The sequence below is a fragment of the Oryza sativa genome, chromosome 9 (genome assembly GCF_034140825.1).
Source record: "Oryza sativa Japonica Group chromosome 9, ASM3414082v1".
Taxonomy (NCBI): domain Eukaryota; kingdom Viridiplantae; phylum Streptophyta; class Magnoliopsida; order Poales; family Poaceae; genus Oryza; species Oryza sativa.
The window spans coordinates 6,479,393-6,496,164 of NC_089043.1; the positions used below are offsets into that span (position 1 = coordinate 6,479,393).

General features: G+C 39.8%; 1 protein-coding gene across 1 annotated transcript; it reads left to right on the plus strand.

Annotated features, from left to right (window-relative positions):
* Positions 1–420: 420 nt before the first annotated feature.
* LOC4346455 (GDSL esterase/lipase At4g26790) lies at positions 421–16,193 on the plus strand. The gene is made up of 3 exons (XM_015755876.3): positions 421–888; positions 12,672–13,161; positions 15,930–16,193. The coding sequence occupies exons 1-3, from the start codon at positions 517–519 to the stop codon at positions 16,121–16,123; spliced, it is 1,056 nt and encodes a 351-aa protein (XP_015611362.1). The 5' UTR covers positions 421–516; the 3' UTR covers positions 16,124–16,193.
* The last annotated feature ends 579 nt before the right edge of the window (positions 16,194–16,772 follow it).

Consider the following 16,772-nt stretch of genomic DNA (forward strand, 5'->3'; position numbering starts at 1 on the left):
AAACTCAAAAAGACAAGTAATATGGGACGGAGGTAGGACTTAAATGCAACCAGAAATTTAATTGAATTGAGCTGGAAGCCAGAAAATTAGTTCAAGGAGAGTGAAGAGAAGCTTAGCTGAGCTCTCACTCTCAGGAGCGTTGCCCATTCTTGTCAAGCGGAGCAGAGTACACCGCCTACAACGACAGAAATCTGTACAGAAAAGAGACCTAACATGTACGTATGAATGTTAATTTTCATTTGCATCCTCCACGAAAAACAAAGTTTACTTCCTTGCTTAATTCTCTTCTTCATCTAGACTTAAATTTATTGCATGATGTAACAACAACAATCGTACTAGCTACAGTGCGTACATCCTAACTATTAGGGCGTTATCTTTTTATGTACTGATGATTTGGTGATTGATTTCATATCAGCTTTCACGTCCCTTCAATGCAAACGCAGGCATCCAACCACTATATAAATATGCAGTGTCCCTCTGATGACTAATGCAAATCAGTGACAACAACTAACTAAGATGACCTCACAGCAATTAGGCTACTGCTGGGTCCTCCTAATTGCCTTGCTATCGTGCAGCGCAGCCACTGCCAGCGAGGTCCCGGCGATCATCGTGTTCGGGGACTCGACGGTCGACGCCGGCAACAACAACTACATCCTCACCGTCGCCAAGGGCAATTTCCCGCCTTATGGTCGCGACTTCGACGGCGGCGTCGCCACCGGCCGCTTCTCCAATGGCCGCCTTGTCACCGACTTCGTGTCGGAGGCGCTGGGGCTGCCGTCCTCTGTGCCGGCCTATCTCGACTCCACCTACACCATTGATCAGCTTGCTACTGGTGTCAGCTTTGCTTCAGGCGGCACCGGGCTCGATAGTCTCACTGCCAGAGTTGTAGTAAGTTAACTCATCTCCCAATATATAACCTTGCACTTGTCTTTTTTTTAAGGAAAGCGGCAAGAGTATTGCCGAATATATTAGAGGAAAAGAAAATTACGGTTTACATGTTGGTGATTATACGATCAAAGCGAGATACAACTTATATAGAGACCAAGACCTTAAAGCCTGGTGCGAAAAGAGAAAGACTACGATCATGGCGGTTGGAAGCAAAGCTGCTTTCCTGAATATCTTGGATGATCTGGTGACAACATATTTGGAACCAGATGTCCTTCGCACATCTGGTTCTTCTCCTCTGAAGATCTTTGCATTCCTTTGGAGCCAAATATGTTACCACGTCTTCACTAGAGCTCCCGCCTTTCTCTTTGCTTCCGTCTTGCTTTCATTCTGCAAGATACACCTCATCCATTCTGTTATGGAGCAGTAAGTCTGGATATTTTGAATTCCTTGGGCAGCAGTGACAAGATTCCACGTTTCTTTAAAGAAATCACATTATTGAAACAAGTGGTCAGTGTCTTCAAAAGCTCCTCTACAAAGAGGGCAAATCTAGTCACACTCCCAATGCCGAATTAGCATGTTTTCAGCTGTTAGAACTTTGTGATGTAGAATGAGCCAGCCTAAGAATTTTTGTTTTGGAAGAGCTGACGCCTCTCAATTCAAAAGGAAAACATTGTTTGGCTGTGATCCTATGAATTGAAAGAGATAGGCACTTTTAGCCGAATATATGGCCGCGTTATTTCTTTTCCATGAAATTGTGTCTTCCGTTCCATTTAGCAAAGTAACTTGGCTCAGGAGTCCTCCTAGTTGGATGAGCTCGTGGATCTCTTCAAAATTTGAAATTTGTCTGAGAGAGTGAATCCATCCATCATTTGTGAGCTCAGTGCCAACATTTCGATTCTTCCTCTTTGCCAGCTTAAAGAGGTTTGGTGCTATGTCCTTTGTACGCAATCCATTGAGCCAGTTGTCTTTCCAAAAGATTGTTCTCCTTCCATCTCCCATGTGAATCTGAGTGCATGCTTGAATGTCCTTTTCAGTGCATGGCAATTCCATCTTGTCCCATGGCCTAGATTGATCATGCCATCTCATCCACAGCCATCTTATTCTCAATGCCGAAGCAAATCTTTCTAGGTCAATAACTCCAAGCCACACCCCCCCCCCAAATTTCCTCTGGCCTGTAGACTACTTTCCAATTAACCAGGCTAGCCCCTGGCTTTACATTTTCAGGTTCTTCACCTTTCCAAAGAAAAGCCCTTCGCATCTTATCGATTTTTTTATGACCCATTTAGGGGCAGGCAGAGCAGTCAAGTAATGAAATGGGCATAGAGATCAGTACAGATTTCACCGGCGCTTCTCTTCTAGCCGAAGAGTAAAATCTTCCCTTCCATCCTGGAATCTTTGCTCCAATTTTTTCCAAGAGAGGAATATAATCAATTTTCCTTAGCTTGCGAAGATGTAAAGGAAGACCCAAATAATAGGTTGGAAAAGAAGCCAAGGTTCCAGGAAAATCTTGGGTGATGGCAGGTACATCAATATTTGCGCAAGCAATCGGCAGGATTTGTGTTTTATGAACATTGTTGGATAGGCCTGAGATCATCCCAAAAAAAGTCAAGAAGTGATCTGAGGTTTGCAAGATCCTGGTTTGTGGGTTTGATGAAAAGAGCAACGTCATCTGCATATAAAAAAAAACCCTGAAACCAAAAGGGTCAGCTGGGAGGTGTGAGAGGACATTCATCTCCTCAGCCTTTTTTAAAATATAATTGAGTGGCTCCATTGCCAATATGAATAGCATCGGTGAAAGGGGACCTCCCTGTCTCACTCCCCTAGGATGCTGAATGCTCTGGCCCGGTTTACCATTTAGGAGAATCTAGGAGGAGGATGATCTAAACAAGGCACAAATCCATTCTCTCCACCTTGACCCAAAGCCGAAAGCTTCAAGAGTTTCTAGAAGATACTGCCAATTGACAGAATCAAAGGCTTTGGTTATGTCAAGCTTAAGCATTAGAGTTGGTTTCTTGGTCCTATGAAACCTCTTGACCAAGTTTTGAATGTACAGAAAATTTTCATAGATGGCCCTCCTTTTAACAAAAGCACTTTGATTTGAAGAGATCAACTCAGGGAGTTGTGGTCCTAACCTGTTTGCAAGGATCTTGGATATAATCTTGGCAAAGCTATGAATGAGACTGATTGGCCTAAATTTATCTGTTGCAGTGGCCTGCTCATTTTTTGGTAGAAAGAAAATGAAGACCGAGTTTAGGTCATCCAAATGCTCTGAATTAAGATTGAAAAAAACCTTTTATTGCTCTAAAGAGATCCATCTTGATCATGGTCCAGCAAGATTTGAAGAAGAGGCCAATATAGCCATCTGGACTAGGAGCCTTCAACCTTGCACTTGTCGATCAATGTTTTGATGGGTTGGGTGCTATATCACATTTCGAGTGGTTATAATTCAAAATCTTTTGCTGAACTTTAAATATAAATATAACAGAAGGCCATTAGCCTCATTGCCACAGCCCTCTCTGTCACAAAGCTCTGCATGCCTAGCTTTGCTCATTTTCAATCTTCAACACCAATATAGCTCGGATTGACAAGCGCCTCGTCGACTTGTCTGACCAATATACCTTCGTCATTCGGCGTATGCCTCATCCTCTTTTCCCCAAGGTACAATTGATGCTATTGACAAACGACGAAAGGTGTCCTATTGGACAGGAGAGAAGCACTGCCGTTGTGGCAATTGCAAGGTAGCTTGGGATTTGGATTGTTCCCCAAAATCAAAGGAAGCCGTCGGTGTTAAAAATTTACAAGTCCAAAACCGCTGCCTTCTCCAAAATTTCCTACTAAAAAGGCACGATGTAGGCACGGTGCCGTGGATAAACTGTTTCAGACACCACTATGGCGGGTCTAAAACTCGCAATCTTGGATATAGACTCCTGTCTCCGGAGTTACGCCGCATCTCCAAATATCTGGTCGGCAATGGCCGGTTCTCACCATCTTCTAGCATGACACTTGGGTCAGCGATCACCCCATCGCCCAAATTCTCCTCACCCTTTATTCACACGCAATCCGCCCCAATGTCTCAGTCGCGGATGCAGTTACATCCCTGAACTAGACCTCCATTCGTTTCACCATTGCAGTGGTCACACTCACACAGTCACACTGAATATAGAGGCACCGAACCTCTAGACATCACCTGCAAACACCTGCAAACTGCCCTTGAGTGCCATGGCGTACGAACTCAATTTCTCTAAACATTTTTTCACGAACGTGCAAAAGGATTACACGTCAATATATTAGCATAAAAAGAGTTTTTGTTACCCAACGCAACCGGTTAGACAAGCCTATGCCACGGAAGGGAAGAAAACAAAAAAAAAACAAGAACAAGAGCTGCAGCTAAGTAAAAGAAAGGTAAACTACTGTGAACAAAAGCTACTCCAAATTGCGAGAGGGTGAAGGCGGAGCCACACTACACTCCCAAAAAATCCTCAAAAGTAGCAAAGCCGGCGGAAGACCATAGATGACCCTCCGAGAGGACGGACTCTAGTACCACGAAGACCGAGGAGAGTGCCGAGTCGAAAACCCTAGAGTTTCGCTCCTTCCACAGCTACCAAGAGACCAGGAGAACCAGAGAGTCGAAGCCGGCGTGAAGATACTCAGGTAAGCAGGACCTAGTAAACGGACACCAAACCTGCAGTGAGCTGCCACGCGGGGGGGGAGGGGGGGGGAGGGGGGAGAGGGCAGCCCAGCCGGGCGATAGCACACGGTGCTAGATCTGCCGAGAGAACACACAGTCGAGGAGGATGTGGTTCGCCGTCTCAAGATCCTGAGAGCAAAAGGGACACTCAGAGTGCCTATTGATACCACGTTTCTGAAGAAGATCAGTCATCCAGCAGCGCTACTAAAATGCAAACCAAAGAAAGAATTTGCATATAGCAGGGCCCTTCATGTGCTAGAGCAGATTAGCACAAGCAAAGTAGTGCTGGCCAAGGAAGAACGCTCAGTACGCCGAGCGCGCTGAGTAACATTGGTCACTCGTCTAACGACAAACAAGTCGATCCACAACACCAAGCGAGAGCTGGGTAGGAAGCACCGCATCCTAAACTAGAAGGAACCGGGACCGTGAGAGCACCGTGGATGTCACAAATCCAGGAGTTGTTCGCTAGGCCGGAAGCAACCGTGCAGGAACCCTGGAGATGCGGGGGCACATCGAGGAAGAGATCAGGAGCCAAGGAGGCCACCGAGACAATTTCTGGAAGCCAATATGGGAAAACTAAGGCCAAACCAAGTGCAAACTCTTACTATTGACCGCACACAAGTGAGTGGACCTACACCTACACAAGTAAGGTGAGTACAGGTGACCTCAACACGCAGCCCATTTTAGCCTTCTGCCCCTACGACAAGAACGTTGAGCACCTCTTCCTCCAATGCTTGCGACAATTTGGCTCTTGCTAGGACTCGGTGACCAATTGGTCGCCTCCCAACCGCAGATCAAAGACCTCTGGGACCTCCAACCATCATGTAAAAAACCAGCCCTCCACAGGTCTAGCCACCATTTCAAACAACTTAAAGCATCAAGACATCTTCAACTCCACCAATGACTCCACACTGCGCGTACTAAGGCATTGCGCCAACAACATTGCCATGTGGTCACATATTCACATATATAACCACCGAACGGCACACGAAAACAACATCTTACCTCATGGGCACATACACTATCTATAAAAGGTCTCCTAACAACCCTAAATTCTAGAATTGTAAACTTTTTTCTTTCATCGTTATCAACAATAGGATGGCGATACCTGCCATAGTTTCCCTTCAAAACATATTCTATGTTCTATATATACAACATCAATATATATATATATATATATATATATATATATATATATATATATATATATATATATATATATATATATATATATATATATATATATATAGTGATATCAACAAGTTTGATCCCTTCTGGTGTCTCATAGATTGCTTTCGGCTTTATCTCATACTATTTTCAATTCAATTGCTTTCACATCTCTCTCTATCCCCTTACGTCTCTGTTTGATCAAAGCCAAGCTGAAGGGACTCACTTAATAAGCATACTAGTCTATTGCCTGATGTCATCCATGACCTCCTTCATGATATTTGTCATGCATTTTTATACTAGTGTTCATGTTTAGACTCTTTTTTTTTTGCAATGATGTTAATATTGAAATTCAGAATCATCTGTTTTTTGTGTCAGTTTTTTTTAGAATCACTCCTTTGTTAATCATGCATATGCCCTATCCGGCTTTTTTAGTGACTCTTTTATACTTTCACATTTCTTTAGATCTGACTTTGACCATCTTTACATTAAGATGTGACATTATAATATAATTAATATTATATATCATAAAATCATTTGTAACTAAATATCTTTCTAGTTTGTTTTGAACATGCTGCGTGTTGTACATTTACTCTCGTCACAATTTTTTTTTTAATTTTCCTGTGGTTTTGGTCCTGATCACTCATGATAAGCGCAAGTTCAATTTGTTAGGCTGAGTACGGATCCTACGTCCTGCCACAATAAAGAATTAAACGGCAATTAAGCCATTACAATTATCAGATCTTAAATGGAGCTTCATCTTCAAAGTTCAAGCGCATTTAAAACTTCTCAACCTTTGAAGTTTACTTAAGTCGAGATTTCTTTGACACCACACCTTCTAAACATCATAAAACATCTCTTTACAAGTTTTAAAGGCAGGTATGATCGGAGTGGGTATGACATCTCTTGCACACAATATAAGAAATGCTATTTTAACTTTCAAAATTTCACTCGCGAATATAAGCATGTTTTGGATTACTTCTATGATCACTTGAAAAAGTTACACACCCAAGAGTAATAAGTACCCACATTAATCTAAAATCTGCATTATTCATATCATTTCAGGATAAATGGACAACAGAGGGAAATATTGATTAAGCGTTGCTCTCAAACTTTAATTACTCCACTGTATATATACATGCGTGCAACTAAGATTCGCGTGAAGTTTCCACTTTTCATTTCAGTGACCAGTCAAATGTTTTACTATGTATCTTGCGATAAGTGACTAGTGAAGTGCTGACACATATATGTGATAGTATTAAGACATATACATTACTTATCACTGGATCCAACATTTTGTCCTCAAAATTAAACTACTCTTATCTTACGTCAGGAAGGGAGATGTTGATGTATATCCCTACCACCCAAGTTCATGTTCACTTAAGCTCATTTGAGTGCTTATTTTCATCTTATACAATACTACATCCGTTTTTTAATATATATATATATATATATATATATATATATATATATATATATATATATATATATATATATATATATATATATATATATATATATATATATATATATATATATATATATATATATATAACATTATTGACTTTTTAGATACATTTGATCATTCGTTTTATTAAAAAAAAATTCCTTGACTTATACTTTTTTATGTTTGCACAAAGAATTTGAATAAGACTAATAATCAAACCTATGTAAAAAAGTTAGTGGTGTTATATACTTCCTTCATTTCATAATGTAAGACTTTCTAGCATTGTCCATATTCATATAGATGCTAATGAATCTATATATATTATAATGTCTAGATTCATTAGCATCTATATAAATATGTGCAATGTTAGAAAGTCTTACGTTGTGAAATGGAGGAAGTATTAAAAAAGCTAAGGTAGTGTATGATATCCTTTATTTTTATTCTTAAAAGAACTCTTGTCTCTTGCGTGCCTCACATCTCCCTTTCCCCATTATTTCAAATTCTCACACCCCTCTGTCTGTTGGATCATAGCAAAGTCGAGGTGAGCTGGGCGGGCGCTGGGTATTCCTTGTATTCAGGAGAATATCCAAAAAAAAATTAGGAAAAATAGTTGGTATAAGTAGGTGTATATTACATATGTATATACTCAACTAGGTCTCTAATACTTTATTTTTGGCCTTTTGTTTCTCGGCAAATTCACTCCTCATAGGCTCCAGGCACACAACACTTATAATTCAGTAGCCAACTGTCTTAAATCCCCTAACTCTAGCGCCCACCATACACCAGACACATGACGTAAGTGAATATCTGGCCAATAAATCTTGGAGATGAGTGAGAAGCCAATTGCTGCATGTTGTGCATGATGACCAATCATAAGACCTGGTGATTAGTTCACCTCTTCTAGTCATTACAAAAGAAGTTCCACAGTGCCTACCATTGCAAGCCATATATTCTGAAGGAAAGAGGATTTCTCTGGTTTTGATTATGCCATTTATACTAACTAGGAAGGAAGCCCGCGTGATGCGTGGGCATCATAGTTATTGTTTATAAAATAAAATTAGAAGAAATCCTATGATACCATATTGTAGATTAACTTAAATCAGAAAAGAAAGATCATCTAGCTATACTATGAAATAGACCATAGATTTTGATATTAAGAATGTCTCCAAGATTAAAAAAATGTCACTCTGTGCCAGTTATCTCTAAACTCATCTATCACCACGACTTATTATCATTTTCTTGTAAACTGGTTGTCCATTTAATTGATGAAACTGCATCTCTACAACCAAAATAAACCTAACACATCATTAATACACTAACAAAATTCATCCTACTTCATACCTAAGTGTTCATGTATCACCTTTGTCCAAATCAACGTGTGAATATTCCAAAAATTAATACCACACTAGTTAATTGGATAGCATCGTTAAACTTACAAACGAATGCCCCTCTAACGGGCAAATACCGGTAGCCAAGGCTTTATTCTCTAATGGCTTCAAACATGGCTCCCATATCTAAATAGTCATCCCCTCAAGACTTGCGTGCATGGAGCATAATATTAATGTGTAGTTCACTATCTCACCAAACTCATTTAGGATTGTGTTGATAAATAGGCCAATTGAGCTCAATTGCCAACAGTGCCCAACCAGTATGACCACCTCAACTCAGCCATATGCATACCGCTACGATACTTACAAGTATCTTGCAAGCTCTATTATTTGTACTCTTGAACCATCTAGGGTAGCATAGAGAGAAGATGCAGATCATGAAAGTAGATTTTTTGAAAAAATATATGTTTAGTCGATTTGTTGTATATATATATAGACACAATTTTGTTTATAGCGTTAATTGGTTCTACTTAAATTTTACTAGGATAGATATAATTTTTCTCTTTTGAAAATAAACGGGGTTGATCATTCAACACTAGTTTACAAAATTATAGCTAAAGAGGTTTAACACTACAATAATTTCTGCAGCACCATCATCGTTGTTTATAGCCTAGCACCGAGTTTGTTTTCAATACCTGTTGTTCATAATTACTTTAGAAATCTTTACTATTTTTAAGAATATATTTATTTTGACAAACATAGCTAAAGGGCTAGATGTTTTCCTTTTCCCTTAGAATTTCTTAGATTTTTCTCTATCTTGTTAGAGTCACATGACGGTCCAAAAGCATTTGTAAGAAGTTTAAAATATTGGTTAGTGTTGACTATTACTATTTCAACTTTGAGCATTATAACTCAGCCATGCATATCTCTAAGCTATGACAGCATAATCTACGTTCTTTTTAGAACTATTTGAACAACATGTCAAGGGCTAGAATGTGAATCTGCGTGCCCAATTTTTGAATCAAAGTATAGTAGTTGATATGCCTTTTTAAGGAAAATTTGACACTTTATTCAATCACACTGTCCAGATTAATTACAATCTGCCTCTGGAAAAATTAATGGATTCGGCAGCAAGAACCATGTGAAAACAATATTTGTTTGAGCAATAATCCTTCATAAATATATGGGTTAATTTGAGTTTTGATTTTTTCCATTGTATTATAGATCTAATTTAGCTATTGATGGGTTATGATGTAGTAATTTATGTTTTAAAATTTATTTAGAGATTAATTGGAAGACTATTTGGATGAAAATGCCATGAAAATGATAGAATTTGGTTCATGCGATATTTTTAATGAAAATATAGTTAATTTGAGATTAGATGCGAAGGATTAATCATGTTTTCCCAATAGTACGTACATAGTTTTTCTCATAGTTTTTCTTTGGTAATCTTTTTCCATAGTACATAACACGAAAGATTTTCTTCTAGGGTTTTTCTCCGGTGAATAGTTATGCTTTTTTTCTCACGTATGAACGCATGGGATGTTTAATTTGCTGGGCAACTTTTTTTATAGATCTAATTTATCCATTGGTTAAAATAATGGGTTCACCGTATTAAGTGAAAACCAAGTGCCAAATATTTTTTTTCTCGGAATTTCTTGGATTTTCTCTATTTTTCTAGAGTGCCATGCGGCGGCTTGAGAGTATTTGTAAGAAGTCTAATAAACTTTTAGTATATATTAGACTTTGAAATTTAAACTAAAAAATGTTTTTTTCAGCTCTTTTTTCAATTTGATGGGACATAAATCTTGTTATTATATATTACCATATGCATATCACCTGTTATCCATTTTTTTACAATAAAACTTTACTTTTCACTGGTTTTTCATCTTGACATTAAACTGTGATATAATGATGCAGCCTCAATTCCACCTAAGTAATATAAATTGTTTTGGACGTGATAGTGATAAAAACTTTTGATGCCATCCCTGGTATCATGCATTATTATGTTCACCATTAGTTTTTGTTTTCCTACGGTATTCATCATTTTCAGTTTTCAGTCTTAATCATTCACACTCATGCATGCTGTAGCCAACCAGTCCGGAAGTACAGCTAGCACATTTAACAATACCGTATTCGAGCGCTGATTTTAGGACAAATTAAGATATGTATACAACAGAAGGAAATATTTAAACGTTACTCTCAAACTTTATTTTAGACCATGTGTTCTTCAGGATTCGGATCTGCTGCAATGGTAACTGCAACTTAGGCAGTAGCTTGTATTGCTCATCTTTGGATGCAAATTGGATGGTCCCGGTTAGCACAATGTACTGGTCGTTGTAATGTAGCAAAAGTTAATTTATAGTTCAAAAATGCCGTTCTTAGCATTACTGTAGGTCCGAATATTAACCTGGTAATATATAATCACTGAAATGGATGGCCGAAATTGCACGCAGTTCTTAAGTTGGTTGCAGTCACTTGCCAATCTAAATTCTGTTCCTTTTTGGTGCAACCGGAACTATTTATAGGTCCATTTAGTGTGTTCAATACTCCTTTCCATCTTATACTCTCTTGTTCTGTAAGCATGTTTTCCAAACTATTAAACAATCTATTTTAAAAATAAAAATTCTATAGAAAAGTTAATTTTAAAATATCTTAATAATCTATTTTTTTAGTTATTTTAGCTAATATTTAGTTAATTATGTGCTAATGAGTCGTTCCGTTTTATTTACATGTTTACAAGTGTTACAAAATTGTGTTACAGTATTCAGGTTCTGACGTAGTGTTAGCCTTAACCTTATGATATTTAACCCCCAAAATTCAAAAAAAAATTATTTCCAGAATGTAAATTGTTTCAGTTTTTATCCTAAATCAAAATTTTGAAGCTCGACAAAATTTATAGAAAAACGTAGCAACATTTTAGCACCCAACAAATATATTATTAAAATATATTCAATGGTGGATTTTAATGAGATAGTGTTGCAGATGTTACTAATTTTTTTCAACTTGGTCTGACTTAGTATAAAATCAAACTTACATTCTGTATGAAAAAAAATAAAAGTTGTATTCTCACTAAAAAAAGAGTCAAAAAAGTCACCTTGAAACTTTGTCACTCTACTAGTATATACATAACATAACGCAAAATCTAATCCGAGAGCACTCTCGATTTAGTCATAACTAGCGACGCCTATCCAGAATCCAGATATGTGTTAGCTGGAAGAATTTTACTTTACTATAGTACTAATCCATTAAGTAAGTAGGGGAAATATTCCTATCATCTATGCTTCAAATAAAATTTTCTCTTAAATTACTTAAATTACTCATCCGATTTATCTGATTACACCGTTGTGTTCGTAATAATTAAATCTTTACAACAAGATCTCACATGATTATATTTTGATGAAAAATCACAAATTACTTTTATGATATGTCTAAATTACTTTTAGATTTCACTAAGTTACTTCTTAGACATATAAAAGTAAATTTAGTAAAGCCTAAAAGTAATTTACATATATTATAGAAGTAACTTATAACAAAAGGAAAGTAACTTTAATTAATGTCTTTTTTCATTGAACAAATTATCATATATATAATTTACTTCTAGATTTGATTAAAATACTACCTATACATTCATGATGCTCTGAGGTGATTACTTTTATTTTTTTTAGTTAATTCTATAATTTGTGCTGATTAATTTAATTTCTAGATAGAGTCATGTTTTTATCTCTACAACGGATTTACTTCAAATGACATGCCAAAGTTACCTTCGTTTTGTTCTAAGTTACTTCTATAATATATGTAAATTACTTTTAGGCTTTACTGAATTTATTTTTATATATCTAAGAAGTAACTTAGTGAAATCTAAAAGTAATTTAGACATATCATAAAAATAATTTGTGATTTTTTATCAAAATATAATGATGTGAGATCTTGTTATAAAGATTTAATTGTTACGAACACAACGGTGTAATCGGATCGTATATCGGATGAGTAGTTTAAGAGAAAATTGTATTTGAAGTATAGGTGGATGGTGTCTTTTATAAATAGAGTGGTAGCTGGTTTGTCTAAACCAGATACGTCCATAACATAAATGCCTACGACCGAATTTCTGCTACTACTTGCTAACGAGCATCTATGTTCTTACTAATTACAGTCCGTGATACCACTGAGCCAGCAGCTGGAATACTTCAAGGAATACATAGAAAAGCTAAAGCAAGCCAAGGGCGAAGATGTCGCGAACGAGATCATCACCGAAGCGCTCTACGTCTTCAGTATCGGCACCAACGATTTCATCATCAACTACTTTAATCTGCCTCTCCGGCGCGCAGTCTACACCACGGCGGAGTACACCGCTTACCTCGTTGGCGAGGCTGCAGCCGCCGTCCGCGACACCCACGAGCTCGGTGCCCACAAGATCATATTTGCCGGGCTCGCGCCGATCGGGTGCTTGCCATCGGCGAGGACGCTGAACCACGATGCGCCGGGGGAGTGCAACGAAGAGCACAGCCAGGTGGCGGTGGCATTCAACACCGCACTGACGGAGGCCATCGGCAAGCTCAACGACGAGCTCACCGGATTAAGGGTGGTATATTCAGATACTTACAGTGTTTTGTCCGCCATCCTGTCCAACCCGTCATACTACGGTTAGTGCTCAATCTTGCTCGTGTTTTTTATTTTTCATTTTTAAGACCTAAGGTCCGTTGAAAATAAATCCAATAGATTATGTGTTTTATAATTTTATTTGAAACAACCCGTATTAGATAGTGCGATGTTTCTATTGATATAGCATGAAAAAATACAAATCTATAGTCCTGGGTGACTATAGTCCAGAAAAAGAAAAAAACAGCCACACCACGCGTCTAACGCTGATCCTGCAGCTAAAAACAGAACAAGCACGCAACACACTTAAGGAACGGAAATGCTACATGGCGAGCGATCGCCCAGAGCGATCAGATCCGATCCCCCTCCCCCTCCTCTACGTGGGTTCCTTTTTTGGCACCGCATTACTTTCCTATTTTAGTAAATTTATACGTCTAAAGTTTATACACCTCGAGTTTACACATGTAAAGTTTATACACCTAAAGTTTAGAGACCCAAAGTTTATAAGTCAAAAGTTTATATATCCGATTCAAATTTGAATTTGAATTCAAATATTTTTTATATATAGTATTTTTATACATCTAAAGTTTATACACCTAAAGTTTATAGACCCAAAGTTTATAATTCAAAAGTTTATATACCCGATTCAAATTTGAATTTGAATTATATCCGATTCAAATTTGAACTTGAATTCAAATATTTTTTATATATAGTATTTCTATACATCTAAAGTTTATACATAAAGTTTATTGACCCAAAGTTTATAAGTCAAAAGTTTACATACCCGATTCAAACTTGAATTCAAATTCAAATTTGAATCGGATATATAAACTTTTGACTTATAAACTTTGGGTCTCTAAACTTTAGATGTGTAAACTTGAGGTGTATAAACTTGAGGTGCATAAATTTACTAAAATAGGAAAGTAATGCGGTGCCAAAAAAGGAAACCAGGTGGAGGGAGGGAGGGAGGGGGGAGGGGATCGATCGCTACCCCCATCTCCAGGCGATCGATCGCCCATTAGGATCCCCCCTTAAGGAATGGGTCTTCTAAGCAACACCAAGAGTGCCACCGTCGCCATCCTAAAGAACCAGGGCATGGTTTTCACCGGAAGAACCCACTGAGAGAGGAGAGAAAATGCAGTAACACCCCGAGGGGAAAGCGACACCCGCACGTGTCACCATTGCCGGCCCGAAGGCTAGGCCTTCGCCCGTAGTTCCTACTCTCCCACACCAATGAGTGCATATCTGATTTAGCCGAAACCAACAGCTAGTTCCCTTCAACGCGCAGCGACCGCGTCGACGCCTCGCCGCTAGCCGGTCATCAAAGTAGGATCTCAACCTCCGGAGCGCTCGAATTCCATCCACGTTGGTGGGTTGGAGAGGTAGAGGGTGAGAGAGAAGAATGGATCCCCTCTTCCACCCCACCCCCCCTCCCCAACTCGCCCATGCAACGTGGCCTTCTTGCGGTGGCAAGCCGCCACCACAAAAGGACTGACGCCTGAAAAGGAGCTCGCTACAGCCTTCAACGCCCACCTGGCGCTACCGTCGTCGCCACCTCGACCAGCCTGCCCGTGTTTGCAACAGGCCGCCTGGTCATCACCGTCGCATCCGTCATCCCACCGTGGCAGCCTCACCGCCGCTGCGCCCTAGCCGTGCTATGCTCCTACCATGGCAAGCTCATTGACACACCGATCTAGCCTCCACGCCACGCTCGCTAGCCACGTGGCCTCCACTCCACGGTCACCACGCACTCATCGGCATCTCACCGTCGGCGTCGCCCGCATCTGCTGCCGCTCACCACAATTCCTTCCTCCGGCTAGCTTCTACCGTCGCCCACGCCGGTCGAGCCAGCTAGCCGCTGACATCACTCACATCTCCCGTCGGCCAACCACCTGCGCCTCCCGCCGTCCAGCAGTTGTCGTCGCCTGCGCCTCCCACCAGTCGCAGTGACCTCTCGATGTGCTGCCCGTGCCTCCTGCCGCCATCCGCCGCCGCCTCCTGCTGCCGTCTGCTACCATCTCCTGCCACCGTCGCCTGCGCGTACTCTTGCCGCCATCGGCTCACCGCGCCTGCTCCTTCGGTCAGCTCCGACGGCAGCGACACTGGATCCAATCGGGGGTGAGGGCGCCAGATCCGGTGGTGGCGGTGCCGGCTCCGTAGCGTCGGACTGCACCATCGCTCGGCCTTCCGAGTGCACCATGCCGCCTCCTCGCGCCGGAGACGGACCGCCAACGAGGTTTTGGCCCCGCCGCCACCATCTAGGTGAGCTGCGCGATTTCTGGTGGCGCTCCGGTGGTGGCGAGGCGGGGGGAGAGGAGGGGAGGGTGGCGGCAGCGGGGGATAGGGTTCGCCCCCAGTGGTCCACACGTGGACGATGCGGGAGCGCGAGAGGCCCATAAAGCTCATATGTGTTTTATAATAGTCTCTACTAGAAGTAAAATCAATGTAGATGTTCTTATTTTCTAACCTAATAGATGATGCTGCCACTTCAATTACTGGCAGAAGAAGTCACTACTTAACGACTTACATCTCTTTTACTACTAGTGACATATCCTGATAGTACAAATGTAGAATACACAGGGTAGTATAAAACTTACGCATGCACAGAAAGAATCAGAAAGAATCAGAAATCACACATACCAAATCATCAACTTGATTATTTCTGTTCCATGACACCAGAAGCAAGACATTATCGATCTGCTTGTATATCTCATCGAAAATTTAAATATGTATTTTTAATATATTATTTTAATGCCATATTACCTATGTGTAAATTGGCCAGATTAACTCTACTAAATTTTGTGGTGATCAGGGTTTGTGAATATAGCTCAAGGTTGCTGTGGCACAGGACTTATTGAGACATCCGTCCTTTGCGGCTTCAACGATCATTTGACATGTCAAGATGCTAATTCTTATGTGTTCTTCGATTCAGTCCATCCGTCGGAGAGAACATATCAGATTATAGCTAACAAAATCATTAATACAGATCTTAAATTAGTACTATGATATGTATGTTCCGAGTTTACATGTAATGATAATTGAAATCTATACTGAGATATAAGCTAGTTGAACTTTACTACAGCCATCCACGAAAAAGTGTACGCGATCATTCCTGACCATCTGATCTCAAGATTCAATGGCCAAAATCGATTCCATGCTCTTCTGGTGAAATCATCTGTTAACTTCCCAATCCTACCTCACCTCTTTGTACCCCTCGTCGTGTGTGTTAATACCTAAATTTAACTCCTAAAGTAAAAATAAGGAAACATGATTATAGAAACACCCCAGATTAAATAAAAATTGTGTTTGCTATTTGAAAAGACAGCACGAATATTTAGTTGAATGGGGTCTCAACAAAACATAAATAAAACGGTAACCATCCAACCTCATCGCTGCCCTATCAAGTCAAATAGCAAACACATTATGAAACCCGAAGCGTCGAGTAGAGAGCATAAGAGATATTGCTGGGGACAGCCAATTCCAGCCTAGGACAAACCCGTTGCACCACACAAAGGTGGCAACGAGATGTGTCACACATCTCAATAGAGTGACAAATTGCTAGAGGTCTACGACATCTCAAATGCTCTAAACTCACACTCATGTGAAACTAGTTTTCAGGCTAAGCACTTGTCTCGCATTTTCATCTAAGCAATGA